Here is a 26,096-nt window from a genome sequence, read left to right as displayed (position 1 = left end):
TACACTGACATTTGTTAGGATCGTATGTTAATTAACCATATATTATGATTTAGACCTTTATTGTAAGTTCTTTGTTTAACAGAATGCAAATTAGTTGTTAGAATATTTAGGTCAACAAATTTGAGTGCTTTGGTGTTAGAGCTTTTGGCAGCTTCGCTTTCAGTTTACGTCCTATCACTAGCTCTGACAGCGGCTATTCCAGCTTTAGGCCTTTTGCTAGACGAGGTTAAGAACTTACATTTTTCAGCCAAATTAGGACGAACATTTTGTGTAGTCTCGACTACAAAATTTGAATTTAAATTTCAACTTATATTATTTTAAATACCTCCAAGTTGAGGAGCTTTGTTTCGTAAGCTGAACTGATGCCTTCTGTTATATTTAAAGGGTTAACAGAAAGGTCATTTTAAGACTTTATCATTTTAATTCGGATGGAGTGATAACTCCTTTATAGTTTAATAGGTCTGAAGGACACTGTTTCAAACTTCTACACAATTAGAATTCTACTCATTTACCTTTAGGAAAGACAGCACCATTTTTTTACATCACAGAAGCAGCTTCTTACGGAAAGGTTTACTGTAAATACGTCAAAATGCGTGTAATATTATAATTTGGTTTCCTTGACCAATGCTTAATTATTGGAAACAAATGTATAAGGGAGTCTTACTACTGCCAGCATTAAAGTCTATTTATGGTTATCTTACTTATAATTCCTGAAGTAAGATGCATGCTTTAAAATTTTATGAGTCTTTCACTTGAAGATGCCAAAGAAATTGGTACATCTACTTGTTTATGGCACACACCGAGACGTTTTCCTTGATTTAACCATATTAAGCCAAATTTATTTGAGCCAAAAATCCAAATTTATTCCTTGAAGAACCAAATTTATTTGAAGGTAGTAATCTCGATGGTTAAATTGTATAAAATTCAACAAAATGTTAGACTCACGATAAAAAAGCAAAAATTACTAAAGAACTGAAAATAAACTATAAATAACTGCGTTAACTATTTGTTTTGCATATACATGCACATATATAATAATAAACTGAAAGCTAATGTTGCAATATTCTTACCCTTAGAATTGTAACAAAATCATTATCGCTAAGGGTTTCTAAAATATTGAGTACTACGTTTCGAGCAATTTCCTTCCTAAGACCCGTCATTGATCCACTACCGTCCAACAATATTACAATATCTTTGGCTGAAGCAGCTCCTTGAATATACCTGAAAAAAGAAACAGCAATTTATGCATTTCGCATTCAAACTAGTCTATAAATTTAAAGAGGCGAAACACGCATATGCGTCTGTAATTTAGTTTACAACTTAGAAAACACAACATACAAAAAACAATATAATCCTACGCGTAATCATTCTTAAAGGTTTGTTTCGTATACTGATTCGTAATTTCATATCCAACGGCGTGTGAATTACAGCCATTATCGTCCTGAATTTAACGCAAAACACAGAATAAAATCAATGAACATTTATTTGATCACAAAAAGTGGGTACAGCTAAAAAGAAAATGTGAAGCACAAAAGTTGTCCATACGTGAATCTAATAAAATTTGCAATAAATTCAGACTACTCTTCCTTATAACGTTATAAAAAATACTTCACTTTGAACTTTAATAACCGTCTACAGAAGGGATAAATTAGCAATCTAGAGCGGTATGGGACTCTGTGTGGTCTCAAAAACCAGCACTATTTCCCTTTAAAACTCGAATAACGGATCCAGCTATCACAGCTCTGAATACAGTTCTTAATAACTACTGGGACTTAAAAAAAACTATTGCAACTGGAATGCGAATTTAATCTCCTTTCAATTTATAAAAGTATATTTTGGGCTGAAAAGCGTAATAAAATCTCTGAATATCTATCCTCTGCGAAAGCAAAATTTCGTATTTTGATTCGTATACACACAGATATTCAAAATTAAAGGATAGATTAGAAAATTTAGTATTACCTGTGATATATTAAAAGCAAAGGCTCGTATTTTTACAAATAGTTTAATAGAGATACATTACGCTATTTACCTGTCTTAGAGTACTACATTTATATTAGAAAAATGTATACAAGATATTAGAAAAATGTATACAAGATTATAAACAAGAAAACTCATCATATTTTCCTTATCCTCCTAAACTCTGGAGTTACGTATCCCTAAAACGCCTTATTAAAAATACAAGACCTTATTTATGTACTTTTCAGCCCGTTACGGAACCTTTGTTTCAAATAAACAAGGTAAAGACCATTTAAACTGCTACATAGGGCACCGATTTTTGGAGAGTGCCAGCTAAGTTGTTTCCATAAGTGACAAATAAATAAAGATAAAATTGTTCTAAATTACTCATACACTTGTTATAGAGTGTCTTTATAGAGTGTCAACTTTATTGATCGGCAAGGGTGCTGAAAATACTTCATATGGGCATGGATGCAGGGTGATGTGGCCATTTATCACGATTCATGCTCAAAAGAGCAAGAAACTGCCATGAAAAGTCTGTCTTTTAATGACATTGAGGGAAAGCACTGAGTGCTTCAGCTGGTTAGGATTGCCTCATGAAATTAATCAATTAATTGCAGAGGAATCTGAAGAGGATGCAATAGTTACAAATTAAAAAAATGCTTTGGGCGATATTAAGGTTATAAGCTATTTCTCCCGCCTTCTTAGCATGCCTTCGTGGTGTAGTGGTCAGCACGTTCGGCGCTGGTGGTTCGTGTCCCGGCGAGGGCATTGCTCATTTTTCACATCTCCTGCTTTCAAAAATCCTAATGTCTCTACAGTGGGGCCCGAATTAAAAAGGTGGTGGATGATGATTCTACACCCCCAGGATTTGGCGATTGGGTCCCCTAATCCCCAGATTCCTTTTAAAAGGGGGAGTATATAAAGTATTTCTCCCGCCTTCTTAGCATGCCTTCGTGGTGTACTGGTCAGCACGCTCGGCGCATATTCGAGAGGTCAGTGGTTCTAGTCCCGGCGAAGGCATTGCTTATTTTTCATGTCTCCTGCTTCGAAATAACTTAATAGCTCCACAAGTCGCGATTAATTTATGTAATCATTAGTTTAGGAAGAAAAATTAACATGGAGCTCTTAGAAAGATTATCCTTTTGGACTGAGCACTTATTTTAAAGAGTTAGTGGCGGTGTTAGAAATTAATATATTTGCCTCGTTGATGAAATTGATCAAAACGAATAAATTAAAGGATAAAGTCCCCATTGTAGCAAGTGAACACTTGCTGCAATGGGGAGTGTAGAAGTTCTGCACCGGTTTTAGCTGCCAGTTTGGCATAGGCCAAATAGTGATTAGAAAAGGTGGTTGCTGTGTTGCTGGGATCAGGTTGGATATATGCTTATAGGTGCCTCTCTTTCTGGGTTTGCACTTAAAAATTTATTATACCAAAAGTACTCATGAGAAAATGCGAATATGAGAAGAGCAGTACAAGACATTTATATTCTATCTTAATGAGTGTCTTTGCTCAAAATAGAGATTGAGCTCGGCAGTTGTTCTGAGCTGAGCATTTGGTTTCAAGACATATTATCATCATCATCGTCATCTCTTCACGGCTTATGTCATGAGAGGGGTTTCCGCCAGTTAAGGCCGTTGAATACTAGGACATTGACTTGGTTTCATTCCAAGGCGAACGGGCTGACTTCATGGCTGATTTTCGTGAATTTACTTATGTGTAAAGTGAATAAGATACAGTTTACCTTACAACGTCCTCCACGAAGGCATTCCTACACTTAGGCAGATACTTTTGTGCATTGCCATTTTCGAATAATCTAATCTATAATGGTAGGTGCATTTTCATCATGCCCATGACATGAATAAAGCAGCTTTAGTAGTTATACACATGAACACATGATAATGTAAGTTTTTGTGTGTGTCTGTTTACTGTCCCACATATGCTTAATCTCTTTTAAGTCAAGAAATTGAGCTGCAGTCTATACACACATTGGTCTCGTAAACGTATTCCATCTGAGCTTGGTGTGAATGGTAATCTTATTATACGAATATTTTTACCATTGTATTGCATAAAAATATATTCAAAGATCTAAAATATTCTTTTAGATTTCATTCAGACTAGATTATCCCTTGCTTGAATTATTTTAAGAATATCCTTATCTTCTGTATATATAAAGATTTATTGCATTTGCAAACATAAATAAGGTATTATGTTTTTAATTCCATGCAATTTTTATTACAATTAATTACACTCATAATTCAAGTGAAATAAAGCTTAATTAATAAATAGCATTAATTAATTGTATTAAGAAAGAAAATTAATTTAGTTTTACTATTCTAATAAATGCTTAAGATTTATCATCAGTCGTTCATTACCCAGTTTAAACAACTTGAGAGGATTTTTCTCTTTGACGAAAAACTGACATAGCACTATTAAAATAAATCATTAATGATAATGTTATAAATGTTGTTTGGGAGATCACGTACTATATCAAACTGTTGGGTAAAAAACAGCTAACCTAAGGGTCATATGAAATTTTTGTTTATACTGCTGAGATTATAAACCTAAGTCACCCTACTGCACGCTGGACTTTTACCTCCTCCCATAAATACTACAAATATTTCTACAGAGGTGTTATTATTCGTTTTCAGAAACACTGGTTAACATGCCTCTAAACGTTCAGGTGCTGAGGTTTATATTCACACACATAGTGATTCTCATAGAAAATCCTTCACGAAGGCATCACTTCCTTTTGGGACATAATGCTCATATGCGTTGCTATAATTAACTAACCAGTCGCAAGCACATATAGATCTATATATTCAAATGGAAAGCACCAAAATACATATGCAAATATTTATATTTTTTCTTTGAGGTAGATTATTCTGACGATAAGATGGCTTGATTCGTTCTACACACGCAGTAATTTCCAGAAATACCTTGTTTCTGATTGGATGCAAAACAAGCAGTTCACAGTGAGAGTATTATTTTAAGCCTTTTAAATAAAGATATCATACGCAGGAAACAATTCCTCAGACAAAATCCAGAGAAAGTGCTTTTTAATGAAAACTTATGGCTGACACAACACTGTGCAAAATTTTGCTTACATCTTTTCTGTGAAATATGCAATTTAGTTAGTAAAGTATTTAGATGTGTTGGTGAAACCTTAATTTTTTAAAATGCTTGGAAAGTATTTCTGTAGAAGATACTTCAAGAGTGAGAAAATAGACATTACCTTTTTTGTTAAATATAATTGTATATAACATGAAAAATAATATCTGTGTTGCAATCGCATTAGTTGGTAAACTGGTGAAATTATTCAATAACCACTCTTAATTATTAAACTGCGTAAGTGAAAATTGCTATTTATGTAAGTTCTTGCATAACCCTGAAAATTAACCTTGAGTGTTTCTCAGATAGCTGATTAAAATATTTCAGAGCAACATATGTTGATTAGAATGTTCAGAGAAGGATTTCTGAATATAGCCATTAAAATTTATAACGGCTTTTATTAATTTACATCTTCATAAAAATACATATTCTTATAAGTATTCATGCATTTAAACTTCTGTACTGCTAACATTATTGTTCTTTTTTTTTTCATTTTCACGTGTGTAACATTTGTTTCATAGTATAAAGAAACAGTGACTCAAACAAATATAAAAAATTAAATTCCCTCTAGTGCTTTGAAAAAATATAGTAAAACTTTAGAAAAAATATTAAAGTTTAATTCAGGAAAAATAAGTTCAAAGTATCAGTAATTGCGAAGGTAAATGCATTCAAAAATGATTCGTTCGCCTTTTTTTCCCGGGGGGGGGAGGAGAATGAAATCGAGAACATAATCTTGTCCGGAAAAAACTATTATCCGAATTATTTTTGACCTGACTATTTTAAATAAACGAGATAGTAGGATTGTTAATTTATTAAACTTTCTTCCTCCTCATTCTGCTTCAAAACGTCTGCTTTCTTGTTGCTGCCTTTACAAATTATATATAATAAGTTTTAGAAGCTAATGTGGCTGAATGCCAGCTCTGTATTTTGCTTGCAGAAAACATATTTTTCGTTTATTTCATTATGATTTATTATCATTATTATACTTTTTTATATAAATTTATTTCAGTGACAATAATTAAATGAATGATATGTCTAAAATTATAAGCATTAAGTTTTAAAGTAAAAACGTATTTAGAATTTTAGCTCAGTTAACTCCCTTTTATTAAGCACGTTAGCGAGGGATCTTTTCGGCCTAGTGGTTACCAAGCTCTGACTTTACAGGCCAGTTTTATTTCCCTACTTGCGCGTTTAAACCATCTCGAAAATAACATGAAATTTCTTGGCATCAACGGTAAAAGAGCGATTGGCCCTTCCCCATGCTCGCGGTACCACCTTGGTGATACGAGATAGGGGCCACTGCCGAAAAATATAAGTATTTTAATTGTTTTAGTCTTTTAGCGACTTAAGTCTACTTAAATGGGACTTAATTTTTAGCGACTTAAATGTCTACAATTTAATATGACACTATATAGTTTTACGAAGATATACAGCCATTTTTAATCGTATTTTAAAAACTGTCGAAGAACCGGAAAGCAGAACATGAACTGATATATAACCAACATTAAAGATACTGCAGCTATGTTCTGGAAACTTAAAAGCATATCAAATTTTCTGAGGAAAAATTTACGTTAGTAATTGCCGCGAAGATCTTTTTGTAATTTTGATATTTTAAGTAACGTTTCTTTATCAAGTCATATTTCTATGTTAGCAGTAAATTAATGCAATGAATTCAAAATTTTAACTGACACTGTGGTGTTTTACGAAGCTATAGGGCTATTTTTTATAGCATACAAAAAATCGAAGAACTAATATGCAAAGCAAAAACTGATATATATATCAACATTAAATATATTGCTGAAAACGTAAAAGCATATCATATTTTGTGAAGAAACATGTATACCCACAAAAAGAAAAACCACGAAGAACTTTTAGTTTTTACTTTTTACATAAATTTAACTTGACACATTTTTGAATTAGCAAATTATTTAACGAAATAGATTCAAAATTTTAATTCATTTTAGTATTTTTTAAAAATCTTTTAGTAACATAATTATTATGAAAAGTGACTGTAAATATATAATTTTTATATACATATATTCCTTTTTTATAGTTAATAAATTTATGTTAAACTTAGTGTATATATTTATTCAAAATTTCGTATCATCATGTAAGAGTGATGTTACCCCCGAAACAAAATCCTCTCTTGACTCCTTGTAAGTATCCATTTGATTTTGATAACACGGAGAATACTTTTCAGTTTTAGACGATAACAAAAGGGTATTTTGCCTTTAAAATTTATCCAAAATTTTGAAAATAATTGTGAACAAAATTTTATACCTGGCATTTCGTTATGCCTCCTTTTATTTAATACCTAAAGCTTTAAACCCGTGATTTTTTTGTTACTGTTTAAATCCAGGACATATTTTGCATAAAATGAACATAAAATACGATGCCCATTATATGCAGATAAAAAATTTGCTTAAAATATACAAAACTGCTGTTTACTGTAACAAAGTATTTTAAAAACAAATGGAATATTATTAACCATATCATAAAAATGGAAAAATCGTTAAATTTGGATTAGAATTAATTATTTGAGAATAATTTTTTGAGGGGTATTAATTTGTTTCTCCTACCAACAAAGTATTAATTTTACTGAGAAAAAGGGCTTTATATTGTTTTTCAAAGTACTGTGTTAGCTTGAATAATATTAGTTATCCGAATGAAATATAGATGGCAGCACGAGTATTTATGGCGAATTTATCTGCTGTTGGTTTTTATCTCGTGCTTCTTTTATTGCTGTTAATCTTAACCGAACAAAATGAGATTACTTACTCCTTTCTACAATTTGAAGCCCTTTTGCTCCTGTTTTTACTATATACAATATTTGGATTAATCAACGAAATACGTCATATTCATGAGGAAAATATTTACTCCGAGAAAAAAAAACATGCTTGACTTTTTTTTTTTAATTACCGTGCTTGAACTAACAAGTTCGTGTTCTGCAGCTCCTGGGCTTACTGTCTATTTCAGTGTAGCTTTGAGTCACGTTTTGAATTTTAACCGGCATAATGAAAAGATATTTGTTGATAAGCTCGAGTCAGAGAAGAAATTTATTTGCATCTGTTGCCATCTATCGGTGAACCCGACAGACTAACAATATGAATGGTTGGGTCAAGTTACAGACAGGTACTTTTAAAATGGGGAAAGGCTCATTTTCAATAATGTATAGTTTTGAAAAAAATAGAAAAAAGAGTTAGAAATTTGAAGAATATTTATTTTTAACACAGTAAGAAGAGTTTTTTTTTTAAATATTATTATTAATATGTATTAAGAAAGTATAGTATTAAAAAATACAGTATTAAGTATTAAGAAAACAAAAGAAAGTATAGTATTAAGAAAACAAAATAAACACAGGAAGATAAAAGTACTTGAGAACATTTTAAAAGTCTCCTATTGCAGAGCGGTAGTTTTTATTTAACTATTTATGTACAAGTAAGTGGCAATATTATTATTACAGTGTGAGTGACAACAGTCAAAATTTCCAGTTACAACAGTGCGGAATTATTTTAGTATTTTCCTGTTATGTAATGTGTTTTAATTTACTGTTTTGTTCTGTTACCTGTAGAAATAAATTTAGAAAATAAGTACCTTTATTTTCTAAATAAGCTTTACTTTCATTCACTTTTAATTTAACTATTTTAGCTGTCTTGAAGCTATCATTTTTCTTTTTTCTGGAACAGATTAGACCTTCTGCAGTCGAGAGGGAAGGTGGCACTATTAATTCTGAACAGGAAATGAAATTAATTATTACGATGCTAATAATGATTTGAACTTCGCACGTGTAAGGATTTTAAGAGAAATCGAAAATCTCGAAATGAAAATTCAACAGTGTACTAACGTGATATATACCATTGAAAAAAAAAAGGTGTAATTACTGACCTGTATAATTTAACTATTGCTTTATTACAAGCAATAGAAGACAACAGAAGAAGAATCCAACTGCTGAGATGTTAGTTAATTAATTCCCTTGCAAGCAATCCCTCACCCTCATTAAAAAACGTACATACTACTACAAAAAGGAGAAAAAGTTAACTGATAATTCAGACGATAATATTAATCATAACAATGGATTTGTGAAATCCGCCACAACTGACGTAAATAAGCCTGAAAATTGACTTAAATAAGAAAAATATGCATAATTATAACGCTTTTAAAAATAACTTAAGTCCTCTGGTCTCAGAAACGAATGATTCACCTTAGGCAACAGTAAGCATAAATAATGGTGCCAGTACCTCTGTGCAAAAACAGCTTCTAATAATTCTCAGCAGTCAACAATTCCACGGATAATGGTGAAATGTGCAGAGCCTACACTTTTAATATTTACCTGAAGCAGTTGTGATATATGACCAAAGTAAAATTTCTTGGCCGAGTGAAAGAAGATTTTCTAAAAAAATAGTTACAGGAACCACATATGATCATCGAAATATAATTAAATTGCTTCAGCATAGATTTATAGAGACCTGCATCATAATATCCAAACATCAACGCGCAGTAAAAATAATTATAAGAGGATTCCCTCTCAATATGGAGGAGACTTTAATAGTAGAAGCATTAACCGATAAAAGATTTACTTTTCACAGAGTGAGCTCACAACAAACAGAACGAAGGAACCGATGCCACACAAAGTTACTTGCTGAAAATATCGAAGCTGTCTATAGTATAACTAGTTTGTCTCTGTTTATTGTTATAGCGTTAAAGTACATCAACAAAACCCTCGATCCGCACTGTCATAATTACCAGCGTTGGTATTATTGATTTGGACAATCACCGTTGTTGCAACTGTGTTGGAGACCACAAACAGCCCTTTGCCCTCAACCAGGTAGAATTGAAAATCCTATCTATTCCAAGTTCTATGATAAACACCCGCTTCCTGTCATGATTGGAAAAAAAAATTCCCAAGTAATAAGCTACAGAATAAGCCAAACCCGAATGTCACCAAGTAAGCCAGCTCTGCCTCCAGTCCATGTATTTTTATTGATGTTGCACAGAAATACCTCCAAATTTTGGAACCCATAAGCTTTGACAATCCAAGTAATTCTAATAATGTGAAACCCTACGCCCAAGCCCTCAGAGGCAAAAGTAATAAAATTGCATCCCCCGGCTTCATGGACTTCCTAAAAACCAGGAAAGGGTTAGAAACAATCTTTTGAACGCAGCCAACTCATCAAACTAATTAATCTCATTAATGACAAATTAGATAAGCTTCGCAATGCTGAAAACACATCCGTAACAATTCTCCCCTTCGTCTCTACTGTTTCTTCAACCATCTACTGAAAGAATCCTGTTACTCTTTCCCAAGGGCATCCTAAAATTCCTGAACTCTGAGAAGTCCAGCCAACAGAATTAAAGATGTAATGGTTAAGCTTGTAATTTCAAAAATTGCTTAGTACTTTAACCTTAAAGAATTGCATTTAAGTTTAAAATTTTTCATCACTCTTAATTAAAGTTTTTAAGGAACAAAGCTAATGAAAGAATAAGTTACATTCTAGGATACCCTTAGATGGATAACCCTTTTACAAAATGCAAAATTTGACAAAAATATGGATTCTGAGTTTTCTGTAGGAAAATTAATCCTTTTCGGTAAAACATTCATTAAAATTTGGCTTCCATTAGTAAACATTTTATCATTTCACGTGAACGGAAAAAGGGGACATTGGAAGCAACATCGGAATTTATTTTATCTTTGTTAATAAACCTAATTATGATGCTAGAGATATATCAGTTTCGGATCTGAATCAGAGAAAAAATTCTAAAATAAAATCAGGCAGTTTTATACGGCGTTAATAATCTTATAGTATTATTCAATAACGCTTCAAAAGGTTTAATTGAAATTTTAGAGGTATCAAACATCTTTACACGTCATTACATTTACAAGACTTTACGCATCTGCGTCTCCAGTACTACAAGAAAGATGATAAAGCCCATATACATCAACATTGAGTGAATAATCACCAGAATTAGGTTGATAAGAAGAAGATAAGAAAGTAGGATATTAAGCACAAGGATAAGAAGTGTATTGTAGAATCATTAGGTAATTTGGAAGCAAGAAATATAAAACTGTGCAATGCCCTTGCCGAAACTCAAACCCGGACTTTTCGAAAACGCGCCGAGTGTGCTACCGTTACACCACGAAGTTGTGCTAGAAGGAGGGAGAAAGTACCTAAGTACCTTATATATTCCCCCATTTATAGAGCAACTGGGGATCAGGGGACCCAATCGCCAAATTCTGGTGGTGACGACTTATTGTCCGCCACATTTTAATTCGGTGTAGAGCTTTTAGTTTTTAGTTTTTTTTTTTTTTTTTTTTTTTTTTTTTTTTTTTTTTTTTTAAAAAACAAGGGACCGGAAAAATGAGCAATGTCTTCCCCGGTACTAGAACCTAAACCTTTCAAATACGCTATGAGTGCGCTACCGTTATACTACAAAGGCATGCTGGAAGGAGGGGGAAAATACTTTATAGTGTCTTATGAAAGAAGATAAAAACCATAAGAATAAATATTTCTGAAACCTATAAATTAATGTACAAAAATTTTGTAATTTATTTTTATTTTTCTGGAAACTAAAAAAATAGTTTATTTTAATTAGTTGCGAGCAAAGATGACTTTATTTCTATTGGGACTTTGAACCTGAACTGTTTACTACAGCATATTTGGCGTTTACAGCAATTTATGATTGTAAAATCACAGATGTGAAATCATAGGTCTCAGTTACCACAGATACTAGAATATCTATGTAGAAAGGGTGAAATGTTTTAAGTCTCACAGGGAAGAAATGGTGTTAGGTGATTAAAATTTAGTAGGATATTTGACTTAAGCTTTGTGGCACACTGTGAGAAATTTCATGAAATTGACATGTATTTTTGTTTCAAGTGGAAAATTAATGAAATGTCAGAGAAGATAGTGGTTGACAGGACTGTGATTCGGCACCTGCGTCTGAAGAATGTTATTCAATGGAAATTCACTAGAACATATTACCTAGGTTAGGAAACAAAGCTACATGATTTGCAAGTGCTTAATCGGTGGGTCTCAGGCTTAATTGTGGGCCCAAAACAACGTTTCGATGGTCAACGAGAAAGACTTCCAGTGAAGGCAACAATACAAGCAAATAATCAATGTTATGCTGGATATGATCGTGCACAATTTTCGAATGACTAAGAAAAACAATGTATAAAATTTTCAGATATTCACCAAACATGTGTGATACACCATTCATCAAGAACTGTCCATGTACAAAATGTCGGCTCGTCTGATCTCCCCAAACCTCCAATCCAGAACAAAAACGAATAGGAATTTTTAAAAAAAGTGGAAAAAAAATTGTTAGGTTTGGCTGATTGTTTGAAGAAAGGTTCCACTATCAACGGGGAATATCATACGAATCTGATAGACGAACAAGGCGAAGAGAAAAAGAAAACTGAGACAGAAGCCATCTTGCATCAAGTAATGCACCTTTTCACCGTGCCGGAATTATACAAGCTGCTTTAGTCGACTATGGCTTCCTCTCAATTCCTCATTAATCTAATACCTCGAAATGACACCGTTAGATTTTCATTCAGATTCTCCCTGATATGTAGAATTCACTTTGATGGCATCACGATGCCCTTCAAGCGGTGGCTAAGTGGTGTGAGACTTAAAAAAAAAATATTCTATAAGACAACAGTAATCAAATTGCAACATAGAATGTATATGAGAATTGATATAAAAGCTGATTACCTATAGAAATTTTAACTTGAAACGGTAGAACAAGCATCCCTTCAGAGTGAGGCTCAAAGTTCTGCACTTTTCCGTCGTATATTCGAATCTAGATCTGCTTTAATATAGTGTCTTTTGAAAACGATTTTCTAAACAATCAATCCGTCAGGCGAAAGAAAGGAAATCGTAGATGAAATTTTTATTGATTGTGTCTCAATTTGAATTTTTAAGAGTAAGCATTTTTCTAAGAATGTGAGGTTAAGTTTAATTAGCAAGGTTATTTTTATATTACGTCTTTTATATTACTTTAGTTTCTCTGTCAGCCTCATCAGAATGTAAATTAGATGGGGTTTAAAGACCGAAAGCAGGTATCTTCGGTTCCTACCCCTAAACAAATAAAATATTTTAGCTTCAGATAAATTGCTTTAACGTAACTAGAGTACATAAGTTGTTGATGACTGAGTGATAAATTAATCAAAACCGCTCAAACTGTTAAGAAGGTAATAACCAAAATATATATGGGCATAATATAATTCTGAAAGCTTTCAGATATTTTTGATTATTTTTTTAATTAGTCTAAAGAAGCAATTTGCTCAGAAGGACTATTAATTTCGTTTTGGCATTTTGCGTTGGTTCACTATAAATGTCGGGTCACTTTTCAAATTTCCAAATATTAGAGTCCTATATTATATTTAAAGAAATTAAATAATGAAAATCTGCATGAATGTATGTATGTTTCTCGCATTGTGACAAAACAACGGTACCTAGAACCATCAAATTTTGAATAATGTAAGTTTCCATCCGAGTATGGGAAATATTCCCAAAACTTGGAATTTGTTTTATTTTCTATTTCATATTTTGTAAAACTTTGAGAAAATTTTTGATTAACAAACTCAACGATTTCAAAGCGAGCGATAGCAACGCTGTACGAAAAAAAAAAAAAAAAAAAAAAAAAACATTTTTATTTCCAGCGCGCGAGACTGTGCATCGGAAATTCTAAAGATATGCTTATTTTAAAATTATTTTGCGATATTGCTGTTGAATTGAATTTAATGGTTTAAGTGAACATGATATTTAATAAATAAAGGTAACACACAAAACGTTAAAAAAACGCCCCTCTGGGCGTAATGCAAAATCTGAATGCTTTCAGATTTTTTTTTATTTATTTATTTTTACTTTAAGTAATCATCTATCGAAAGACTATTTTTCTTCCTGAACTGGATGTACCTGTACCCTAGATATCATAATTGACAAAGATTAATGCGTTATTCTTACCTAGAACGATTTTACAGCATCAGTATTTTCAAACTGACATTTCAATTTAGAAAAAAGAAAAATGTAAAACAAAAAGAAACATTAAAATATTTCATTTTCGCGTTTTCCCTTTCTTTAATATATTCAAGAGAAAAAGTCCTTGGAACATTTTTAGATTGCACATTTACCGAAACTGGGGGTGGGGTGAATCCTACTTTGCCAGTTTAATATCAGTTGTTAGGAAATAACGTTTTGGATGAAATTGCTGGCCGAAAAAAAAATCGATTGAATGAAACATTCAAAAAGGAAATCCTGTTTGAGATATCTGTGTCGAAGTTTAAATAGGGTGTTTTGTTCCAAACATTGCACTGATAAGAAAAAGGAATTACATCCATACCATTAAATTAACATTCGTACATATGTTGGTGTAATTCAATTGCAAATATTTATAATGCAAGAATTTAATTTTTTTTTTTTTTTTTTTTTTTTTTTTTTTTTTTTTTTTTTAGATTTGAGGTGAAAAATAATATTACATAATTAAAAAAGCACGTTTATATTTTGTAGGGATACATTTCAGTGCATAATCATGTTCTTGTATGAGCAATTAACAATAACTGATGTATATAATCTACTAAGTTACATTTCACTATATAATCATGTTCTATTGAATGAGCAGTTAACATGAACCAATCGAAACGTTTTCTAATGAAACCCCTAAAGCCATCTATTGATGCAATAACAACAAACAGCCCTCCATATTTTCAAAAGTTTCCAGTTAGAAATAGAAACATTTGAAAATGTGGAGAAAGCATTAAAATTATTTTTAACATTGTTTGTATCCAGCTGTTCTGCTGAGAGATCATTTTCACTATTTAAGAGACTTAAATCCCGTCTGCGTACTTAATCACAAGAGCTCCCGAGTTTTATTATTGCTAGAAGGAGATTAATGTTTAAATGATTCTGATGCAGAAAAATTTTCAAGGAGAATAATTAAATGTCGTCAGTTTAGTTTTCTAATTAGTAGCTTAATAATACTATCGTTAATGCATATAGTTCCATTTAACAATCATTTTAGAAATTTTGACAAAGTTAGTGTGCATGCTTATATTTTTTAAAGCAGAAGAGACAAGTTTCTCTTCCATGGTAAAAGAAAATCATCAGCAAATATTATTTTCTATTTAATGGAAGGAAACTGAATTTTTTTATTCATATAGTTACTTATTATAATGATAAACAGTTTAACTGTATTAATTTCATCTTATCGCTTTCATTTCATGAATTAAGGTTCGTAATGAAATCAATAAGAATACTTTAGTCTTTTGTCTTTTTCTAGTTTCTTCCGGAAAAAGCAAGACTCTGGGTTAAAATGTATAAGATATATTTATGCAATATAAAATAAACTCATACCACGGGAACACAATTTTCAAGGACGTGAAATCTGTGTTTTGTTTAAATTAGCTTAAACAAACTAAAAGATATTGAGTTATTTAGCCATGTCAAGGAATACTTTGTGTAAGTTCATACTTTAGATAATTATCGGCTGAATTTTTACTTTAATTAATTAAGTTTCGCGTTAACTTTCGCCTACATACAAGTCGTTAATACACGTGTAAATACATTAATGTCGTTACGTAATTACGTGTAGTTAATACATTAAATGTGTTAATACAGTCACCTAATTTCTACAAGAAGCTGGAAGTTACCCTTGTGGTAGGAAGTTTAAATACAGACTCTGTAACATTTATCTAACAAAAAAAGAGAAGAATATAGAATGCATCAGTGCTTGCACTATCCACCACAGTGCGAAAACCTTAATCCTATTGAACAGCTATAGCATTTTAGAGACTAAAAGCTTGAACAATAAAAATTACCTCATTATGTGCATTTCAAAAGCATCATTAAATATCGAAAAAATTCCAAGAGAAAGTTTAGCAAAATTACTCTTGAACGTTCAAAGACACTTAAGCTGGTTAAGGCGAAGCTGATGTCATACAAACTGCTGATATTTTTTCCGCTGTTTTCTGTTGACAGCTGGAAGTAAATAATTCTTTTTTTTTTTTGTTAAAACATTAGGGATTCCAGACATTTTTCTTGCATAGACCCCTTTTAAAGGAATGAATTTCTCTAACCACACCCTTACAAGTTTCTCTATAATATACAGCAGCGGTGGGTAAAAGCCATTACGCGGGCCATATGCGGCCCTTGAAATTGCTTAATTCGGCTCGCTATGAAATCCTATGCAACGACATTTTCATGTCTTTCCTATCCAATTTTATACACAGACTACCGAAATCAACAGCACGATAACGCAATTATTGATACAGTGTATGTGCATATACATACGCATGAGACTATACTAACGATCACTCTAAATTAAGGACTTTACATGTGTTAGAAAGCATGTGCATCTGGCGAAGAATAATATCCTATCATTTCTAACAGCTTTAATTTCAAAATTAAACAACGAAATATGAAAATTTTGGGAATAAAATAGGTAGATCATATAAGGAATCCGGGACAAAGACACTTGAGCCCTAATTTTTTATTTAAAAATGAAACACTATACATATCATTCATTTAATGGCCAATAGGAATAGATACCGTGTTTGGAGCATTTGTTTTTTAAGGTATTTCTCCCACCTTCTTAGCACGCCTTCGTGGTGTAATGGTCAGCACGGTCGGCGCGTATTCGAGAGGTCCAAGGTTCGAGTCACGGAGAGGGCATTTCTCAATTTTCATGACTCCTGCTTTAAAAAATTCCTAATGTCTGTACAGTTTTGGAGCACTCTTTTAAATGGTAATTTTTTTATTTGTATATTTTAAAAAACATTTTACATGTGAAAGATGTCCCCAGCCTCCCTACCGCGCTGTGCAAACAATGAGCACGACAAAAGTTCCTTCTCTCCCTGCCCGCAAAATACACTAAGAAAGAACTTCCTGGGCCGTGGTTAAAAGTATTACGCTCAACTGATATACAGTACGCTAATTTCAAATAAATTATTTAAATATTTAGAATTAGATTACAATTAGATTAAAAATATGAACAAAAGATTTGAAAAATGGTTTATTAGATTTATGTTATATTATTTTTTGTATTATTATTAATTTAAATTTTGAAAATACAAATAATAGTTCAAAAACAAAATCGCAGACTCTAACTGCACTAAAGTTCGATTTTAATTAATGTGATGATTATGTTAAAGTATTGATTCAATTTTTTTTAATATTTGGTATAAAATTGCTTAATTTGATTTGTAAATCACCTCGTTTAAAAATATTCAATCTGTTCTTTGTTTTCCATTCTAATTTTTCTTTCTTCGTATTTTTTGCCTTATTTTAAATTCTTGCATTTTATTTTTTTATATTGCGCTTATTGCATAAAATATGTGTATATTAAAAAAACTGTTTGATTTAAAAAATATATTAATTTAGTGTACTTTTGTATAATAATTTTAGTGTATTTAGTGCTTTTTAAATTTTATGTCAATAAACAATTAATTATAAATTTTATTGATAATTGTTTTTTATAATAAATGGTATGCGGATCAATTCTGGTGCATATTCGGCTGTTCGGCGGGGCATTCTCGGTTATGCATAATCAGTATATTCAGCCCAGCCGACCTCTTGATCGTGCTTGATACCCTTTAAACGTTTTACTTCTTCCTGAGGGTTAATATCAACTCCGCTGGAAATCCCCGGTTTAAATCAAAAGAACGATATATTATTGCATGTGATGGTATATTTTCTCAGTTACTCTTTATAAGTGATGGAAAAAATTTCTTGTTTGTTCTGTTACTGTACTTTACACACTTATATGAAGATGTAGCTATCTACTAATTTGTAGAAGGCAAGAAAGCTTTGGTAATTCAGGTTACTATATTTGGCACTTAAGCTACTGGATTCACTCATAAACAGAGTTATGGGTTTGAGTTTGGTTCTAGTAAAGAATATATGTCTAAGTTAAAAATACTAAAATATTAAAATATAATTTTTTAAAAATAACTTTAGCTTTTTATTAACCGTATGTGGTTTTCAGTAGTATGCATAATGGTTATCAGTCATCAGTAACTCATTAGTATCGTTTATCCAACGCATTTATAAACGCAAGGAGAATACATTTTATTCTATAAGAATTTCCTTTGAGTTTCACTAGTGCACTTCAGTACTGTTTGTTCGAGCCTTTATTTTACCATCGTGCTCTTAGACGAGTAAGATAAAATTTTGCCTTAATTAAGTTCTTTATATATTCTCCAATTTTCAGTTTCTAGTGATGATCTTGTTTTATACTTTGCAGGTACAGAAGATTTTACTCTTATTTTCAGATACAAACTTAGCAGAAGTATTTTTTATTACTTTACATTTAAGTATTATATAAACCATAATCAATTTCAGAAGCGTCTCATTACAAACGAGTTCGCCCATAGCATGGTGTCAGAATGACAAAATGTTTCCATATTGATTGCTTCAACCAGGGTAGATAGAGATGGTGGGGGAGGCGAGATGAATCTTATGAGCAGAATAAAACCTTCTCTTCCCCTTCCCATCTCATTCTTTTCGTAGCCCGACAGGTCCGGGAGAAACCAATAATTCTCCAATATTCTTGGAAGAAAATAAAATAGAAATAGCTATCAAGCTATGCATTGCGATGAAATTTTACCTCGCCCTTGAGGAGATTATATTGGTTCATAGATCCGAAATTTGACTTCTTTGGGAAAAAAAAAAGTATCTTTAGTTTTATCCTTAAATAATGAAGGCATGCAAACAGACGATAAAGAGCCGTTGTTTCGTAGGGCATGATGGGTAGAATGGCGAGTTGGAAGTTCTTGAAAATCGAGAATGGGATTTGGTTTCAATTTGGCGCTGCAGAAGTTTTTCCCTATTATTATTATTATTATTTTAAAAATTTTACCGGTTTTGAATTAACGAAGTTGAGCATATTGGGTTTCAATAAATATGAAGACGGAGGTTTTATAGCTTCAAAAGGAATATTTTTGGTGATTCTGTTATGATAAATGCTTATTTTTTCCTAAATCTAGCATTAATTTACTTTTTAAAATTATCTTAGAGAAGTGTCTTCCTTTGGAATCATATTCTGAAGAACAAATTATTTTTACTTAATCTGGGCTGGATTTTTAAAGAGATTTAATAATTCAAATTCATTTGGTTATGAATGAAATGATAATTCTGCACTTCTTTTTCATTCACTCTAAGCACTTAGCAAAGTAGTGTAAAAAGAATGGAACAATGTGCGAAAATGGATTATTTTATAGCATTTTTAATGAGCTGCTGAATCATTAATTCAAATAAAGGAAACTTATAAATTCAGCCAAATCAAGCAATTAGTAATTTTTTTCTTTCAAGATCTTTATCTAGAGCACATATGATTTCTACAAGGCATTGTTGTGAATTTTGCCTTGCTTTCAAGAATGTATTGTTACCTCTATTTCATAATTTTTACGATAAATTAAAAATTCAAATTAACAACAAGAATATTCATAACAGTGATATGTTAAATAGAATTAATTCGGTAGAATTTTTAAAATATGGACTTTAGCAAACTATGAGATTGCAACAAAATGAATGCAAATACGAACTCTATTTAATTATATATATATGTAAAAGGAATTCCTTGCAAGAAATGTAAGCATCACAGAACTGACTGAAAAAACTTCGGAACTACTAACCACAAAATACTGAATCAAACAAACATGTGAATAACCATATTCCATATGATTTAACAATATTTATTTAACAACATGCAACAAATTTGTAACTACCATGTAAAGTCAGTTGTATCACCATGATGAAGTAATATTCATGCACCGCCATGTATAATGTAACTTTTCATAGATATAAATGTATGTATGAAGCACTCGGGACATGCGGACGAGCCTCTAATGCACTGCTGGCAGGGGTAGGGCCCGCGGTGTAGCGTGAGGCGGGCATCTTCTGTTCCAAGCTAGGCTATTCGGGAAAGTTAGTACGAAGGGACACCTGGTTCACCTGTTGGTAAATAGCTGGTGTCCCCCTTTTACCTATACCTATACCTATCTTAGTGTTATATCATTATTTAATCAATATACGTGAAATTTGTTTAAATTCGCTGAAATGACCAATAATATTGATGGATTTTTTTCAGGGAAAAAATATACATATGTTTCGAAAAAGCATTTGTAGAAAGGTGAGAAATGCTAAGATCTCATTTATACTTGAATTCATGTAACATAATGACTGTTTTACTGCAGAAGATTTAAGATGTTTTAGTAATACATAATGCATTTTAACCACATTCGCAACGCATGATACGACATCAGCATATCATATATTTTTAGCGTCGTGTTTGCCGTAATTTACGCTTGTCATTGTATCATTACTCATTTTTCAATAAAATTCTGGTCTAACTGGCAGTGAGATGATTAGCGCTCTGGCCTGTCATTCGTTGCGTGTTTGAGACAAGTTCGTTTGTATCGATCTAGAATCTGTTTTAAACAGCACGTGCTGTCTAATTAGTTTTCTGGGGAAAAAATGATCACTGAGCCACAAACTTAGACAATCAATAAACATTCTGACAGCCCATTAAGACAATTTACTCATTTACAATGCATAGCAATTTAGTAGCTTTTGCCATTTTTTTCCAAATTTCAATGTCTTATAATTTTTATGGTTTGTTCCTAAATAAAGGTACATTTTTATAAGTTCATATTTTGCGTTTATTGAATCTTACTCCTCGTACTAAATGATAGTAGACATAATTTTACGTAGTACTAGGGTCTAAAATATTATTAGCCCACACAGACATATAAGGCTACTTTTCAATTTCCATTTATTTAGTGTATAAGTGTATAGAAAAATGTTTACAAAATTTTATAGAATTATTTATTTTTTTACGATATTGACTGGATTAAGAAGATATTACAGGCTTAAAACAGCAGTGGTTCAGTTGGAAGAAACCTTGATGGGGACGATAATTCGAAAGGTTTAGTACTGGATTCCCTGTAAAAGTATTTTCGAATCGCAACTCTGGACTTTTTTCTGAATTATAGACCATTGTCGTAATTTTACAATTATAGCTGCATTAATAATTAATAAAATATTGAATGTGAAATCAGCTTGAGATAATGAAATATAAAATATATTTATGAGTATTTACTCAACAGTCAGTAACATACGGTATTTTTTCGTTTCCTGCATTTGCAGCTTTATCTTAAATTTTACACAACAACAAGCTTCCGAGATTTTTTAGTTTTCTATGGTTGCATTTGTTTTTAATTTTACGCAGCTACCAGTCTGCAGATGATATTTTCACTTTCTTACATATGATATTTTCACTTTAGTTACAAAAGTTTCTTAAATTTTTCCTAGCAACTAACTGCAGACAAGACCTTATGGTTTTCTGCAGCTGCAGATTTATCTGAAAATTAACTTTAGACAAGATTTTCAGTTCTCTGCAATTTCAGATTTCAGCCCCCAGAATGAATGTCTTCTAGGCTGAAGCTCCAAATATTCCAATACGTCGAAATATTCAAATATTTCCAAATATATTCCGTGACTGCTGAATTGGGGAATAAAAGAAAGCTAAGATAAACGTATTATACTTACCAAGGTCTCATGCGGCAATCGTACATATCTGGTCCTTCGAGAACTCGCCACTTGGTGGCTGCAAGATGAAAAATATTTTTGTTTTCTTTCTTTAACAAGTAAACATAAAAGCATTTGTAAAAGCATATATAAGACGTCGAAATAATTCATTACAAGTTTCAAATATTTATTGACTCTAGATATGAACTTTCAGTTACAAAGTTTCTCTAAATGAGGTATAGAATTTTACCGAAGTAGTTTCAGGGCTGCAGAGAGGAAGATTATATAGATATAAAATCTAATTTTTCATACGATTAATGTACACCGCAGAAATTCCAGTTAGCCAAATTTTCATTATGCTTTTACAAATTAAGTACAAAACATTTTCATACTTTTACACGCGAAATTTCTAATAATATATAGAGCTACCAATTTTATGCGACCAGCTATTTTTTCGCATAAGGAATGCTGTTTTTTCGCATAAGGAATCATTAAAAGCAAGAAAGTAATGTTTAGTAATTTTCCCCTAATATGGTCAAGAAATTTCAGGTTAGCCCAGTAATAGGTATTGAAATCTGAACTTAATTGATATGTTATTTGTTTTGCCCTGAAGCAATACGTCATTTGTTACCATACTTTTACCTTCAAAATTCTTAATGGTATATAAAAGCTATTAATTTTATATGGCCAGCTAAAATTTTAACAGAATATGCTGTTCTACAGCATAAGTAACAGAGGTATTATAATTAGACCCGAATCAATGTGTTATTTATTGAATTTCCCGTGAAGTTCGCTTGTGAAGGTATGAAACATTTCATATTTAATTAATTTAAGGATGATTATTATTTCACAAAGTGACAATTTATCTATTCAGAGATAAAATGTTAAATAATAAATGATATAAAATGGTATTATTTTTTTTACTACGGAGTATTCTCATTTGCATTCTTGAAATTGTTTTTATGAAATTCTCTGTCTTTATGATTAGATGTGCATGTTTAAAATCATTATTTAAGCTCTGTACCGATTTATTTGATCATCCTATATGCAAATTATAGAATATAGAGGGCGATCTAACAAATAACTACACAGACCAAGTATAATAGTTTCATATCCTTTAACTTATACAGCTATTATATTCATAATAGCTGTATAATATACTTTCATTAGCTATTATGAAGGAAAGTTAAATGATTTTGACTTGTCATTAAAAATAAAAATTTTTAAACAATTGTTTAATTTGAAAATGTTTTAAAATTGCAAAATTTAAGGAGTTCTTACCAGGAAATAGTCGAAGGAAGCCAGTAGCACTGCCAAAGAACTGCCAGATAAGAGACGGATCATACATGAAGTTGTTTTGAAATGTAGGATTTAATTTTTCTGACCATTTTATAGCGTTCAGCACCTCAGGAGCTAAATGAAAGGGAAAAAAATTCAAATTATCTTTAAATTTCATACATCTAATTAAGCTGCTGTAATTAGAAGGATCGGATTCCTATGTCTAGCGACTTTATGAAGTTGCACATACGCACAAAATAAAGGATCAGCTAATTAAGTCACGTGACTTTAAAAACATGCGCATCTACGGAAAAAATGCATACCTTTGTTGTTATGCAAAAATTTTTCAACTGCTACTGGAGGAATTAAATTATTAAGTGACTTTCCCCGTTCCTTTTCGGAACACTAAAAGGTTTGCTTTTGTGTGACGTTACTGACTCCTAATCTGCTCAAAAGCAACTATTCTCTTCGCGATTTTGTTCTCTCACTTATGCACGTCAATGACGTTAGCGTAGAGAAGAGTCCAACCATGTTCGTCTACTGACCTTGTTCGGTATTTAAGAGCTAAAACGCTACACAGTTCTGTTCAGTTTAGACAGATATTGTTAGAAATAATATATCATTATTATTTTAATTAGTTTGTCAACTAAAGGATTTAGTCTTTCGTTTTTTGGCCCTTGAGTTGTAGAAAAATGTCAAAGATAAAAATCTTAAATGTTTGACCAATTTTAAAAGCGGATGCCATACTAAGTTTAATTAGTCACAACAATGCTATTACTGATGATTGCCATTTCCAATAGAATTCGAAATGGGTGTAGTTTCTTCCAATTTATATGCACTTCTTTGCTTTTCTTCATTTCTTTCTTTCTTTTTTTTAAGTATTTTATTATATAGCAGTGGCTTTCAAATCTGAATAATATTTACTATGTTGCAGAGACTTCCAAATCTCGAGCTTTTGTAGTATTGCATTTAACGAAAATGCGCGGAAAACTTTGCTTTAAAAAACCGTAATTTCAGTTTAACACGCAAATTACAGGAATCGCATTGATCTCTCGGAAATGGTGCTGCTTTGCGATTTTAAATTAATTTATCTACAAAAAAGAACCTTTTAGTCATTTCGATATATTGAATTTTCTCCTATTTTCTAAAGAAGATTTTATATTTTTTCGGAGTTAGGAAACGTAAGAAATCCAAAGCTCCCACGCTGAAATTCGAACCACATTAGCTGGACACCAATAAAATATTTCATGGAATCCAATAATTCCTCTCATAAATGATGACTCGGGAGTATGAGAAACTCCCCAGTCAACCAAACTCAGGTCTTGGCAAATTATCGTTCCTCACGTTTTAGCTCAGGCTCCACTATAAAGACCATTTTACATTTTATTGAAGCAGAGAAACGTGAGAAATTTACTCCTCACCAAGTTCGAGCACTAAATATTGTAATTTGTTAGCTAGACATACTAACCACTTACAGCACGATGGCTCGGACGAATTAATGAGATAATATCTTTCAACATCGCATGCAAAATATTTGGATAATATAGAGATTATCTACACACGTTACTGAAATGAGAGGCTACAGTAATTAGCAGCCACTAGGGGTTTCGAGTTTGGAGGAAAAGGTAAAAGTTTAGAGACTCTGAAGCTTACAGTCCTTAACAATCACAAAAGTTTTCTTTAGTTAAAGAATTGCGATCAGTCAAAGAGTTTAACAAAGGTTGTAAGACTGTTAGAATACAATAATGATACTTTGACTTTTATTAAGTTATAGCAAAGAGAAAAATAAAGTTATACTATTAAATTTCCTTACATCCCTTTAAAGAATATAAATTATCATTACTTTTTTCTGTCTCCCGATCATCCAAAAAACACTCTTCCTTTGCATTATAAAAAGATTAAAAGCGCTTAAGAATTCTGTTTAATAGGAAAAACTAAATATTACGTTTATAAAGAACAAGGAGGATTAAGTAATACTGATGTTATGTGAATTTTCTAAGCAAAAGACGATAAAAAATTTATTTTAGTTTGTTCCAATCTATACTGATTTCTTAAAAATAAAATAATGAAATAAATAAATAAAGATATTGTGGTGTTATTCAATGTTTTGTTGTTTTTATAATTTAACCTGACGCTACGATAAAGAAAAAATGTCATGTGTTTAAATAAAAGAATTAAACTTACTTTTAAATGCATATAATACTGTTTTACGTCAAATACAAATATTCAGTTATATTTGTGCAGTTTTTTGTTTTTTAAATAAAAACCTTATACCCACCAGCATTGACTTACGTGTAGCTGAAGTACCTCAAAACTAAAAATAGTGTACGTAGTCTGCACAAGATGGCGCAGGCATCGTATTACTGAAAGTTGGAAGAGTATTCGGTTTAGAAAGCATGGCGAGTTACTTCGTGAGGTTTTGATGGTTTTCATCACATTAACAGAAAAAACAGGGAGGAAATCTATATGAGTTATGCCAGAAGTAGGAAGAAGGTGTGTTGAAATTTATGAGATACTTTCACATCTTAAAAACTGAATTAGAAAGTTAGTTCCCTTTATTACTGTAGTTTTCCCGAGTTTATGCAAAATTTTTATACACGGCTGTTAGACTGCATTAATTTTAAAGGGAATTACCCTTCTAATGTAAATTTTATAATTTGAATAATAACGCAAGGAACTGAAGTAAACATCTTCCTATTTCGAACAGTACTTTTACATACCTCTGCCTCATTCTCTCTTAACGTTATCATAAAAACGCTCCATCTTGTAGTTTTAGGAACAATGCCAACAAATTTCTATATAATTAAACTTTACACTTTAGAATTTCGATATACTTACATGAGATAAATTTACCCAGTCAAGCGCGACCCACAATTATTTTAAATGAGTTTTAATTTACCTTTACTGGTAGTTCAAATCTGGATGGATCTACCAGTAATCAGCGGTTTTAACTACTCGATCAGTCTAAAAGATTAGCGTTTGAATACTTTATTCTGTCCGGTGATAAACTTTGAAACAGGATTTGCAACTACTGAATAAATAAAAATAAATAATAGTAATAACAACAAAAGAGTGCAATTAAATATATTAATGCATCTGGCTAAACTGATACACAAAAACAGTCTTCAGCAGCAATATGCCATTTTTGTTCGCCTGAATATGAGAGGTTTTTGAAAATCGAAACTTTACTCATGCATCTAAACTGCAAGTATATATTTGGAACT

General features: G+C 31.6%; 1 protein-coding gene across 4 annotated transcripts in view; it reads right to left on the bottom strand.

The window, feature by feature from the left end:
- Positions 1–26,096, bottom strand: part of stj (voltage-dependent calcium channel subunit straightjacket) — a 617,416-nt gene that overhangs the window by 134,229 nt on the left and 457,091 nt on the right. For all 4 annotated transcript variants that reach the window (XM_085809254.1, XM_085809252.1, XM_085809253.1 and 1 more), the window contains exons 6-8: positions 22,876–23,007; positions 21,616–21,673; positions 1,071–1,221 (exon numbers count right to left, since the gene is read on the bottom strand). In XM_085809254.1, the coding sequence (XP_085665380.1) occupies positions 1,071–1,221; positions 21,616–21,673; positions 22,876–23,007 (341 nt within the window). The remainder of the gene's footprint in view (positions 1–1,070; positions 1,222–21,615; positions 21,674–22,875; positions 23,008–26,096) is intronic.

This window comes from Stegodyphus dumicola, chromosome X2 (assembly GCF_044657685.1).
Source record: "Stegodyphus dumicola isolate Sdum_Otavi_A_Nest chromosome X2, ASM4465768v1".
In the NCBI taxonomy this organism is placed as follows: domain Eukaryota; kingdom Metazoa; phylum Arthropoda; class Arachnida; order Araneae; family Eresidae; genus Stegodyphus; species Stegodyphus dumicola.
The sequence above is the reverse complement of the archived record's forward strand: the minus strand, read 5'-3'. Positions and strand labels throughout refer to the sequence as shown.